At 45.2% G+C, this 13,346-nt stretch overlaps 1 protein-coding gene across 1 annotated transcript; it reads left to right on the top strand.

Annotated features, from left to right (window-relative positions):
* The first annotated feature begins 216 nt into the window (after positions 1-216).
* On the top strand, positions 217-12,724 carry KLHDC2 (kelch domain containing 2). Its single transcript, XM_040969939.1, has 13 exons — positions 217-659; positions 3,001-3,080; positions 4,226-4,343; positions 8,730-8,845; positions 9,094-9,175; positions 9,317-9,400; positions 9,871-9,951; positions 10,028-10,086; positions 10,456-10,565; positions 11,184-11,256; positions 12,032-12,119; positions 12,200-12,252; positions 12,414-12,724. Exons 1-13 carry the CDS (start codon positions 507-509, stop codon positions 12,535-12,537), a joined length of 1,221 nt encoding a protein of 406 aa, XP_040825873.1. The 5' UTR covers positions 217-506; the 3' UTR covers positions 12,538-12,724.
* Positions 12,725-13,346: the final 622 nt, after the last annotated feature.

Below are 13,346 nucleotides of genomic sequence, written 5' to 3'. Positions count from 1 at the left end.
CCGCCATGCGAAGAGGCACAGGGAGCGTGTGCAGCTCGTCCCGTCGCCCGGTCGGCCCGCGCTCCAGGTCCGGCCTCAGGAGCCGACGCCGGGAGGACACCGACCGCGCTTCCGGGGGGCCTCCGTGCTGCGTCAGCAGAACGGGCTCTACTTCCGGCCGCGGCGTAAACAAGGGCCCCGGGCAGCGGGAGGCGGGGCGCGCGGGCGGCGAGTGGGAGGCGGCCCCGCGGGCGACCTCTGCGCCCTGCTCCGGCTGACTGGGTCGCCGCCGCCCCCCGTCCGTGACCCTGCTGGCCCCTGGCGCGGTTCTGGCGACAGAGACGCCCCTGCGGCCACTGAGGAGGAGAGGCGCGAGCTGAGGCGGCAGGCCCGGCACGGCCGACCCTTTCGGCGCGGCCGCTTTCTCCCTGCATCGCCCCGCTGCGCCGTTTTTCTCCCCCGTTTTCTTTGTCTCTTTGCCCTTCTCGGCTGCGAGCATTCTCGGCGAACACAGCTACAGCCTCAAAATGGCTGATGGCAACGAGGATCCGCGGGCCGACGACCTGCCGGGGCCAGCCTACGAGGGCTACGAGTCCATGGAGCTCGCCTGTCCCGCGGAGCGCAGCGGCCACGTCGCCGTTAGCGACGGGCGCTACATGTTCGTCTGGGGCGGCTACAAGGTCAGTGGGTGGCCGTCGGGGCCCGGGGCGGTCCGGGGCAGGGCGTGGTGGGGCCGTCTGCCCGGGCTGCGGGGCCGTGGGCACGGCCACCTCGGGCGTGCAGGGCCGCTGGCCGCTGCGGGCTGTGGGTGTTGCGGCGGTGCAGGTCGCGGACCGTGTGGCCCTGGGGAGGGTGGAGGGCTGCGAGAGCGCCCGTAGACGCTCCAGCGGCACTTGCTGCGGCGGTTCGCTCCCGTCCGGCCCGGGGCCAGTCACCGGTGCCTGCGTGTGGCGGTGGCCGGCGTGCAGGGAGCCCCCCGGGGGTCGGTGGACTCCTCCTTCCCGCCCGTGTAACCGCCCCAGCTACACCTGTGCAGGGGCCGTTTGCCTTGTGGTTTCACTGAGAAGGGGTTCGAGTTTTTCTCAGAAGGAACCGCCGTTACGAAAGTGAACAGAAAAGTTCCCCCTTAGTAACCTAGAGAGTCCCCAGCAACAAAAACGCGACCGCAGGGGGCCGCCCTCCGACGCCCCAAAGGGGAAGGACTGTCTCCTCCCCGCCAGCCGGCAGCGCCTCCCCAAGTTCCCCCTCTCCACCCCCGGGCCACCGCGTGTAGAGTCTGCCCGTCCCGCTCCACGTTCTAGAATCGTCTCATGTCATTGCAGAAGGATTTTCTTCCCCTTAGGGTCTTAAAAACTGACCTCCCCAATTGCATGCAATCTAGCTCACTACACCTGTGCCTGGCTGAGCGCAGCTGATGTTGTTTGACCTAATGGACCCCCCCGCCCCCCAGGAATTTTTGCCATTTGTAGTTAATGATTGCAGTTGTCTTCCCCGGCCTCCAATCCAGAGGGTAGGGGTGTGGGACCGCGGCCAGGAAGGGGGCTCTAGTACTGCCTTTGGAGAACAGCAAGCCTGTTGGTCCGTCAGTCTGAAGCTGCTTGACTAGGAGTTGTGTTTGTCAAAAATCAGCAACACTGTGCTGGGAGCATGCAACTTAGCTTTGGCGGCCAGGAGTGTCACGGTGGAGGCTTTCTGATGAGGAGTTTGTGAGGGCTTGGATGCAGGGAGGCGCGATGATGGCGGGACCCTGCGGAGGCACAGGAAGCCCTGGAGATGGCGTGCAGGTAGAGCCCCTCACTGCCGGCGCGGCTGCCAGGCTTCCTTGCACGCGGAGTCACCCCCAGCGAGCCCCTGGAGCAGTGCTCAAGTGGAAACACAGGCACAGCTAGGGACTTCACCTCGGAAAACCTTCCTGCCTGTGCCACGGGCTGCCTCACAGATGGGCTGCTGAGGATTAAGCAAGTAATCCTGTTAGCACTCAGTCCCAGCATATGCCAGAGAAATGGCTGCGACTAGGGAATTTAAGATTTCACAGCCTGTCTGCAGGTCCATCCCTGGGCCTGTTAGAAAACGGGGCTAAAAGCGTTGTCTGGAAAGCTGGGACTGTGGGTCAGGCGGTTTCCTCAGGCAACTAGTCAGGACACAGGTTCTCCAGAAGGCACAGCAGGTGCACAGAGCTGCCTCAGATTGCCTGAGAGTTTTTAACGTCTTGTGTTCCTTCAAAACAAATTCTTTTTCAAGATTTGTTTTTATTGAAAAGGTTGATTTACAAAGAGAAGGAGAGACAGAAAGATCTTCTGTTTGTTGGTTTACTCCCCAAGTGGCCGCAGTGGCCAGATGGGATTAAACTGAAGCCAGGAGCCTCTTCTGGGTCTCTGATGTGGGTGCAGGGTCCCAAGGATTTGGGTCATCCTCTCCTGCTTTCCCAGGCCACAAGGAGGAAGCTGGATGGGAAGTGCAGCAGCCAGGACATAAACTAGCACCCACATGATGAGGATTTAGCCACTGAACCATTGTGCTGGGCCCTTATCAAAATTTTCAAAGTACAACTTGCTGTCTGCAGTAACCTTTTGCCTTGAGTGTGTGGAAGGGGTTGGGTGGAATTATGCACTTAATGTAGTCTAAGATATAATTAGCCTTTCCTAATTAGTATGTCAGGGAAGAATTGGTATTTTAAAGAGGTGCGGGGCCCAGCACAGTAGCCTAGCGGCTAAAGTCCTCACCTTGCATGTGCCAGGATCCCATATGGATGTGGGTTCTAATCCCAGAAGCCCCACCTTCCAAAAGACCCAAAGCCTTGGGACCCTAGATCCGCGTGGGAGACCCGGAAGAGGCTCCTGGCTCCTGGTCTCAGGTCAGTTCAGCTCCGGCCATAGCAGCCACTGGGGAGTGAATCAACAGACAGAAGATCTTTCTTTCTTTCTCTCCTCCTCTCAGTATATCAGACTTTTCAATAAAAGTAAAATAAATCTAAAAGGGTGTTACATATTGTTTTTATATATTTTTATATTTTTTACGTAGAGTAATCAAGTCAGAGGATTATATGACTTCTATCTGCCTAGAGAAGAATTATGGATCTACAACATGGAAACTGGAAGATGGTAACTATGGATATTATGAGGGGGATTAAAAAGTCAAAACCAGATTGTATTCATTGTAGTGAATAAAAATATTTTAAGAATACAATTGAGTGTGAGAGTACTTCAAATAATTCTTGGAAAGTGGAAATAAAACCTTGTATTTTTGGTATGAAAATTGAAATTCATGCTGCCTTTTTTGTAAGGCACATTTTCATGAAATTCTGAAATTAATATTTTGCAATTTGTTGTAGGTGCTAAACTTAGCTCCGCAGCTCTTCTTAGTTTAATAATGACTAGATACTTTTGTAAACTGAGAGAAGGATAAGGAAAATTCCACACCTGTCTTAAGAGGATTGTAGTTTGTTTGGATTTTTATCTGAAAAACATTTTTTTAATGATTTTTTTCGTTGGAAAGTTAGATTTATGGAGAGAAGGCAACAGATCTTCCATCTGCTGGTTCATTCCCCAAATAATTGCAATGGCCAGAACTGAGTCAGTCCAAAGCCAGGAACCAGGAGCCAGGAGCTTCTTCCAGGTCTCCTGTGTGGATGCGGGATCCGAAGGACCTGGGCATCCCCCACTTCTTTCCCAGGCCCTAAGCCTTGGGGAACTGGATGGGAAGGACTAAAGCAGTAGTTTTAGAGCTCATTGAAACAAAAATCTTTGAAGGCCAGCACATTGGTTCAACTAGCTAATCCTCATTTTTGTGCTTATTTCTACATTTTTATAAGACCAAAACAACATTTTCTTTATATAACAGGATAATTTGAAAGGCATCAAGAAGGTAAGTGTCTTCCGTTTGACAGGTCACTCCCCACAATGGCCAGGTCTGGACTAAGCTTTCAAATAAAAATAAATCTTTGTAAAAGAGTAAGCCCCGCCAAATTTCAAGTTAAGCAAAGATTAAGTGATACCGATTGGACAGCAAAACACATGGCCTGTTGACTGTACTGTTATAACCAATCTTGGGTGTCATAAATGTTTGGATTAGTATTAATTTGGAGTTTAAGAGCTGATGGAAAGTACTTAGGAGTACCTGATTCACAGGGAGCAAGTACTGCCTCAGATGTGGGTGGGTGCATATGAGAGCTCAGCTGTCAGCTCCTTTTTTTTTTTTTCATTTCTCCCATTTTAGGAAACTGATTTATATTTAATTCCTCCCTCAGGAAAAAAACCAACACTGAGGGTGACGTGCCTCCTTCGATGTCGGGCAGCTGTGCGGTGTGTGTGGACCGGGTGCTCTACTTGTTTGGAGGACACCATTCAAGAGGCAACACAAATAAGGTCAGTGTCTCCGAGGACCACAGGAAGGAGTACCATTTTACTTGTACTCTATTTAACAACCCACTTTTTTTTTTTTTTGTATTATATTTTTGACAATCTTTACATAGTTAATTTGGGTAAAAAGGTTCAAGGCCTAAAGAAAGTGGGTAAGACTATTTTTTCCATATTGTTTCCTTCATGTATCTGAGGCAAAGGGAGATATTGAGGGAGAAGCCACACCCAGTTTCCCACCCACCCCAAGTCACGGATGTGGGGCATGCTCTGAGATACTTACTCAGGTGGTTTTGATAGTTCACCAGTTATGAATCACTGCCAATCTCGCCACTCCAAACACGATGAGGTTGTTGAAGAATCCATTGATTGACATAGTCCATCCTAGCGTCTCCATTTGCCCAATCTTTCGCTGACAACATATAGCTGAAGTGGTTGATTGACTTGTTCTGTCCTCTGTCTTTCTTGGTTAGGGTTCTGAGTCTGCCATTTCGATTGGGGAGATCCCCAAAGAAACTTTGTCTGAGGTGTTCCCAGACCAGATTGTTGTATGTGCTAGCAAGCACAGGGCCTGGCACAGTCCATTGCCCTGATCAGCTGGTGGTTGCAATTGCTGGGTTGGTTCTGTTTTCAGCCCGACTTCCACTGGAACCAATGGGTGTTATATCCAGCCTGGTTCTGCCCAGCATATACTCAGCCCTCTCATAAACCAGTGGGAGCTGCAGCCTAGTCAGAGCGACCCACAATAACCCCCACCAGGCACGCCCCCTACCCTGGTTTGCCAATATGTGTAGCAGACTAGTCCAGCCTGTCCCACATCCCATTTGGCTCTTGTACATGTCAGTGGGTATTAAAGTTTAGTTCCATCTAACCAGCTCAACAATCAAGCCCTCACGGATATTGTTGAGTGCCTCTCTGTCTAGCCACCCCGGTCCCTGTCCTAGTTTTTCATGCCCTCCCGTGAGGGATGAGCCCACTATTTCCCTCATGGGTCTCTTACTCCCGGATTATACACTCTGAGGTGGTTCTGTGGTTTAACCTGACAGAATTAGTCCCCAGTGCCAGCTTCTGCCAGCTGATGCTGTGGCTAAGCCCAAACAACCCTCACCCACTCTAATTTTGTTTGCACCAGTAGGAATAATCAGCCCAGCCTGGCTTTTCCCTGATCTAGTCCATATGAGGTGCACAGGTGTGGTAGCCCTGCTTAGTCTGGTCTGCCCCCATCCCAGCTCATGCTGTCCAGTGGGAGTTGTTGTCCAGCAAGGGAACCACACCTTATTCCCCTGCCGGCTCTGCCCTGTCCCTTCCTGGTTCTCATGTGTGCTGGTTGGGTGCTGTGATCACATCCGGTATGGTAACCTCACCTTGGCATTCCGTATTGTGCACTTTTTGCTGCGACCGAACCTTGCTCGACCCACACTCTGTTCTGGTGCTCAGATTTGCCAGTGGATGATGTGAACTGATTCAGCCTGGTCTGCCCCCGACCCATGCCAAATGTATGCCAGTGGGAAACTTTTCATGGCCTCTTCTGGGCTGTTTCCTATCATGCTTCTTGTGCTTACCTGCAGGGTCTGTGTCCTGCCAGAGGAGTTGCCCAGGCTCCTCCATCAGAACCTCCCCAATGTCAGATTTTGCGCATACTAGTGGACAACCCACTTTTTTTTTTTCCAGCTGTCTCATGTCTATTTTAATTTTAGTATTTAGCAGTTCATAGCGTTGAAGCATGATTTTGCAGTACCTGGCTGTTTTTCAGGTAGTCTAACTCTATAACTTTGACAAATGTCAACAGTTTAGGTGAACAGTTTTAGGAGGGGTGTGCAGAGAAATCTTCAAAACCCTAGTGAGGAGTAACTAATCTTTGTGTCCCACCCAGTGAGTTATAAGTGCATCCTCACTGCCCATTTCCTGTTTCTAAGCTTTCCTTGTTGTTCTCTATCTATTCTAGGGTTTTTTTTTGTTTGTTTATTTGTTAGTTTGTTTTGGGGAGTTTTTGGTGCGATCCTGATGGTCATTACAAGAGAGGGTGGGGACCCAAAGTTGGAACCAGGCAAGAACCAGAGAAAGCTCCTCCCCCTAGTCCCGAAGGAAGTTTACTGTTTTGTTTCTGCGGACCGCTCAGTGCTCCTGATTGTTGTTCCGATGACCTTGGATCCTGCAAGGCAGGGTATGGGCTTCTTCCATCCCATGTGGGAGATCCAAATGGAGGTGGGTGACCTCAGAGTTCTCGGCCTCCAAAAACACTCCAATTCCCCATGGTCTCCTTGGCGGACAACCCACTTTCTAAAGTGTGCTTTGTTAGTCCATTTAGTAAACATTCAGTTGATTATGGCATGAATGTGCAATTTGTGTGTCTACCTGCCAGTCTGTTTTTGCCTAGGTTTTCTGTAACATCAGCTTTGTTGGTAGCCCATGTGCAGTGACTTCCGAGGTTTTTCTGTGTCCTTTTCAGGTGCTTGTTCTCTTAGGACCCCCGAGTGTTAGGAGAACACCAGTTTAAAGAGAGCTTTAGGAAGGGAAGACAAGTCGTAGTCATAGAAGGGTAAAAATGAGCAGAACACTCAGAGCCATAAAGAACAAGGATCACAAATTTTATATAGTGAAATTCCTAGAATATAGTCTCCTAAGACGCTGCTGTTCAGGTTTTGGCCATTTTTCCAAATAGGAAAATAGCATCACTACTTTTTTTTAGGCCAGGAAGAGAGAGCTGGATCAGTCAGCAAAGGTGTGTAAAATTGGTAGACTCCTGGCAGGTAATTTATTTGGCAACTAGGTAAACACTGTATATGCCAAGTACCTCACCTCATTGGAGACAGAGGAATGATACGGTCCATCCCTGCATCCAGGAACTTACACTGTTGAATGGACACATATAACATGTAATGACTGCAGTAGCATCTGATAAAGTTGCAGAGCCTGGCACACAGCACTTACTCAGTAAAAGGTATTGAATCTGAAGTGGCATTCTTGACGTTGTGTCTAGGAAGATGGGAGAATAGACAAGAAAAATGTTTCGCCGGAGCTGTTGCTTGCAATGTACAGTGAAATTGGAAGGGGTAGCCAGTAGGCAGAGATAAAAGCAAATATTTTATAGAAATGCGAAGTTGTTTTGTAGATAGAACACAGGTACAACATAAGGGCAAGAATGTTTAAAATTCTGCTGCTTAAAGTTCTAATGTTGTTCTGAGCTGAACTGAGATTCCTGCAAGAGGGGCTTGGGGTCAGGGGAACTCTGGACCTGCCTCTTCAGTTACAGCAAGCATGGTTCCACTTGGGATTTTCTATATTGCTTTTCTTCTTCTTCTTTTTTTTTTTTTTTAAGATTTATTTACTTTTATTACAAAGTCAGATATACAGAGAGGAAGATCTTCCATCCGATGGTTTACTCCCCAAGTGACCGCAGCGGCCCGTGCTGTGCCGATCCAAAGCCAGGAGCCAGGAACTTCCTCCAGGTCTCCCACACGGGTGCAGGGTCCCAAGGTTTTGGGCTGTCCTCGATTGCTTTCCCAGGCCACAAGCAGGGAGCTGGATGGGAAGCAAGGCTGCTGATATTAGAACCAGCGTCTATATGGGATCCCAGTGCAATCAAGGCGAGGACTTTTAACGGCTAGGCCACCGCACCGGGCCCTATATTGCTTTTTTACGTTGAGATTTTGCATATTATTTGAAGAAAGGATTCTCTGGTATAGGCCATAGTTTAGCCATTTATTTTTCAGACTCAAAAGGGGGAAAAAAAGCTTGAGGAATCCTGGGGAGGAAAAAGCTATGGTTTTAGGGGGATGATCACAGAATAGCTAATAATATATCTAGTAATATATCTAGTATTATATTAGTAATAGCTAGTAATATACCTAGTAGATAAGACTTAAAATGAGCCATTTCAATGTATTTGATGTGGATATAAACCATTTGAAGGACGGACTGATGTTTAAGCTTTTTAAGTATTTATTTTTAGCTCCTAGAATTAAGTACACACTGAAGATGTCTTTGCTAAACTGAATCTAAAAATGAGCCTGCTGGGCCGCATGCGGTAGCCTAACAGCTAGTCTTTGCCTTGCATGCACCAGGGTCTCATATGAGCACCGGTTCTAATCCTGGCAGTCCTGCTTCTCATTCAGCTCCCTGTTGTGGCCTGGGAGAGCAATTGAGGATGGCCCAAAGCCTTGGGACCCTGCGCATGCATAGGAGGCCCTGGGGAAACTCCTGTCTCCTGGCTTCAGATCAGCTCAGCTCAAGCCGTTGGGGCCACTTGGAGAGAATCCAGGCTGCAGCTTGCTGGGAGCCAACCAGTAGCATTGATATAGATAATATGCTTAGTGTTAAGTCACAGAGAGTTAAATACTTTAAAGCTGAATTTTTTTGACATCGCAAATTAACTGAAATCATTGCTTCTGACAGTTCTACATGTTGGATTCGAGGTGTACAGACAGAGTGTTACAGTGGGAACGGATTGATTGCGAAGGAATTCCTCCATCATCAAAGGACAAGCTTGGCGTCTGGGTTTACAAAAACAAGTGAGTTAGCAGCAGTGCAGGTTCAAGGGCTGATGCTGAAAATGGGTGACCATTGCAGGCGTTCTTAGCTTTAATCTAAATGTAGAACATCTTTCATTCAGCATTTGTGAAGATTAAGTGAATGAATACATGCAAGAATTTTATGTAGTACACGATATATAGAAGCATTTGGCATTAATTAAATAAGCATTTTCATATATCCATGTGCCATTTGAACTCTTTGGACACTATATATATTTTTTAAACAGGTTAATATTTTTTGGAGGGTATGGATATTTGCCTGAAGATAAAGTGTTGGGAACTTTTGAATTTGATGAAACATCTTTTTGGGTAAGTGAAGTTTTATGTTTGCATGTAGTTTCCACAGAATGCTGAAACACATTTTATGTTCATTAGTTTTTTTAAATTTTTTTTTCCCTTTTCATAGCAGATGGGTTTGCAAACTAACTTAGAAACTTCCATTTTCTGTAGAATGCAAGTCATCCAAGAGGATGGAATGATCATGTTCACATTTTAGACACTGAAACATTCACCTGGAGTCAGCCTATCACTACGGTGAGTTGTGGGCAAGTAATGTTTATTAAAGCAAGTAGACTTAAAGTGAAGTGGATTGAGGAGATGGTTTAAAATGGACCGTTATTTTCTGGAGACAGATGATCCTGCTCACTTAAGAAATTTAGAGCTCAGAAAAGTTTAAAGAATACAGAAACTTGGGATCTACTGTCAAGTAAATGATAGCAGCTGTTGCTTCTAATGCAACAACCTGGTACTAGATCAATGCTAGCATTCCTAAGATTAAAAACGGGAGCCACGCCATTAGCCAGCACATGAATGACACATTCAAAAACATTTTTAAACATTTCCAGTTTTATTAATCAGCTAAATTGCTGTTGCCAAAGGTCTGTACCTGGGCTTTAATAAAAAAAAAAGAAAAATTTCCATATTTTTACATACCACAGTATAAGAAGACTAGTGTTTCCCACCTTTAAAAGTCTAGTTCTAAAGTGGCGTTTATGATCTTACAGGGTAAAGCGCCTTCCCCTCGTGCAGCCCACGCCTGTGCTACAGTTGGGAACAAAGGCTTTGTGTTTGGTGGCAGATACCGAGTGAGTATATAAACAGCCACGTGGACTTGCTCCTGAGCTTATCAAGATGTTAACTACTTACATTTTCCTTTTCTAGGATGCTAGAATGAATGATCTTCATTATCTTAATCTTGATACATGGGAATGGAATGAATTGTAGGTATCACATTTATAAAGAAACTTTAAAAACTGCAAATTTCTCCCTGTATTCCTTATTATAGTTAATACTGGCTTAAATCTTCTTGAATTTTAAATAGTCATCAACACTAGGTTCTTAAGGAAGGGACTTTTTCATATTTCTAGTGTCTGCAAATATGTGCCTGGCACGCAGCATGTGCTCATTGCTTGCTGAAAGGAAAATGCCCGAAGATGACTGCCTTCAAATAAAGCATGTAGTTGGTATCAGTGAGGAGCCTTTATAAAGTTTGTTTTCATGATACAGTTTTCAAGAAAACTTGAGTGTTTATGTTACAAGCAATAACTGCTTTTAAATGTACTTATTGTGACTTGGCTGTTATTTTTCAGAATTCCACAAGGCATATGCCCAGTTGGCCGATCGTGGCATTCGCTAACACCAGTTTCTTCAGATCATCTTTTTCTCTTTGGTGGATTTACCACTGATAAACAGCCACTGAGTAAGTCCTTTCAGTAGATCCATGAAGAGCTGAAAACCAGCCTATTTCATATGCATGAGAGGGCAGTAGGGTTGGTTGGAAGGTAATTTTGCTGGACCAGGTCAGAGTCCTGCTGAAGGGTTTAAACATGCAGGGGCTTACCTGGTCAGCTGTAGAGGGAGGGCAGAAAATAGGCTTTTTTTCTTTAAAGATTTATTACTTGAGACAGATTTTATGGAGATGGAGAGGGTAAAACCTTCCATTCATTGATTCACCCCTCTAATGGTCCCACTGGCTAGAATTGAGCTGATCCAAAGCTGGGAGCCAGGAGCTCTTTCCAGGTCTCTTGCACGGGTGCAGGGTCTCAAGGACTTGGCCCATCCTCTGCTGCATTTTCCAGGTCATAAGCAGAGAACTCGAGTGGAAGTAGAACAGCCAGGACACAAAGTGGCACCCATACTGGATGACACCAGAACCAGAGGGTGGAAGATTGGCTTATTCTGCCACTGTGCCAGTCCCAGAAATTTTATTTTCTATCTACTCATGATTTTATTTACTACCATTTTTGCCTGTGCGTTTCAGATGACACTTATGTATACAGAATGATTGACTTTATAATTCTTCATTCACTTTAATCAGGTGACGCCTGGACTTACTGCATTAGTAAAAATGAATGGATACAGTTTAAGCATCCATATTCTGAAAAACCAAGGTATGAAGTATTTGAATGTAATTTTCAAATAAGGTCCATATATATGAGATTATTAAGAATTATTTATCTACATTCTTTATAAAATCTAACCATGCCAGTAATACATAATGTTTTTTTTAAAGATCACTTAGTTTTAATTCAACTAAGTACACTGAAGGCCAACTCATCAAGTTGATGTGTCCTTCCAAACACTGAGTCTTAAAAATACATGAAGCAAATGAACACCACAATCTGGCTCTTAACCTGGATGAGCTCCATTCATCTTAGTTTATTATTGTCAACACTAAAAACCTAGAAAGGGGAAAATTTTTAAACCATGAAGTATTGTGTTTGGGAAGGATTTAGAACACTCAAAAATGCTCCCCTACCCCCAGCAGCCTGTAACTCATAGTGTTATGACAACAGAGTTTACTTGGCGTGCACACACACGTCTATCTTTCCATGTAAGGACTATCATCTCCTTGGGGCCTTGAGCTTCTCTTAATTGTCCCAGGTAATTGCCACTGACCCTCATTTTGAAGAGGAAGGAAGAGGAAATACATACCTTGAGTCTCTGTAAAGTTTTTATTGCTAACCAAGAGCTAGAGAGAACTGCTAACCAAGAGCTAGAGAGAACGTTTAATTCAGAGGTAAAATAAATGGGTGGAGTAGACGGTGATGTTTTCTAGCTATTGTTACTTAAAACGGTTGTGATTTCATTAGCTCTACTCTGTAAGGTGAATGATCAAATAGGTGTTTGGGCGAGTGCAAACCCTGGTTTCTGTTTTCAATGCAGGTTATGGCACACAGCTTGTCCCAGCGATGAAGGAGAAGTAATTGTTTTTGGGGGGTGTGCCAACAATCTGCTTGTTCATCACCGAGCTGTAAGTATGGTACACATTATAGCACTGGTGAGACAGATTAAGCACTTGGTTTGTAACGTGTTCTTCAAACCTATTTTTAGGCGCACAGCAATGAAATACTTATATTCTCAGTTCAGCCAAAATCTCTTGTACGGTAAGTAATTTTTTTTTTACTAACCTAACAATTTTAAAAGTCTTAGTTTGTGGCTTGGGCAAGAATGAATCAAAAAAAAAGAGGTGTTACTTTACTGTTTGTAAGAACCTTCAATTGAAGGTTCTTTCAAAGTGTCTTTCTTTCCTCTTGTCTACTTTCAGGTTAAGCTTAGAAGCAGTCATTTGTTTCAAAGAAATGTTAGCCAGCTCATGGAACTGCCTTCCAAAACACTTACTTCACAGTGTGTATCAGAGGTTTGGTAGTAACAACACTTCTGGATCCTAAGGCCTCATGGATTATGCCCATCGTCACCTTGCATGGACAGCAATCCTGTAATGTCACAGAGTGACGCTGTATAATTATATGCATTGTTGTAGTTTGCAGCTTTTTGTTTTAAATGTGCATGTGAATGTACGAGAGAACCTATTTTTGTGTCTGAAGTTGAAAATAAATGAAATGTATTTAACACCAACAACTTTCCTATGTTACAGCAGGAAGTCCTTGTGATTTGTACCTCCAGAAAATGAGTATACCATTTTCTTCTTGGCAGTAACATCTCCGACTATGAAACAATCTTTCTGTAGATATTATCCTATCGAAATGATTAATAGCAAAAATAATGTATGTATAGCAAAATTAGCTCGCTTAATTCCCCCCCCCCCCATTTTAATGTTGGAAAATAAGCTAACTAGTACAAGACACTGGTGGGAGTAATAGCTGTTTTAGTACTTTGGCCTTAATGCTTTGGTATAGGGGCTGGGGCAAGTGGTCATACTGACCATAGGCAGGTGTTTTCCAGTCAATTGGAAGGTAAGTTTTGTAGCTTAAGATGGATGGAAATAACAACACTTTATCTCCTTTGTTAGGTGTGGTCACTGGCAATCCTCAAGTGCACTTCTGATATAGTATATACTTATAACGTTAGTAGCAATTAATAGAGATGGAAAGTAGTAAAAAATTGAAGTTACTAGGGAGAAATAAAGTGAGGATGTATATGAGACTTACACCAATTTCTTCTAGGTATTTCATAAGCTGAGTCATGAAAGTTATTAGTATTTTACATCTGATTAAATGTAATTCTTGACAAGTACAGG

The sequence above is a fragment of the Ochotona curzoniae genome, unplaced genomic scaffold (assembly GCF_017591425.1).
Source record: "Ochotona curzoniae isolate NIBS_2020 unplaced genomic scaffold, NIBS_Ocur_1.0 scaffold_4701, whole genome shotgun sequence".
Taxonomy (NCBI): Eukaryota; Metazoa; Chordata; class Mammalia; order Lagomorpha; family Ochotonidae; genus Ochotona; species Ochotona curzoniae.
Note: the sequence above shows the minus strand (reverse complement) of the source record. Positions and strands in the feature narration are given on the sequence as shown.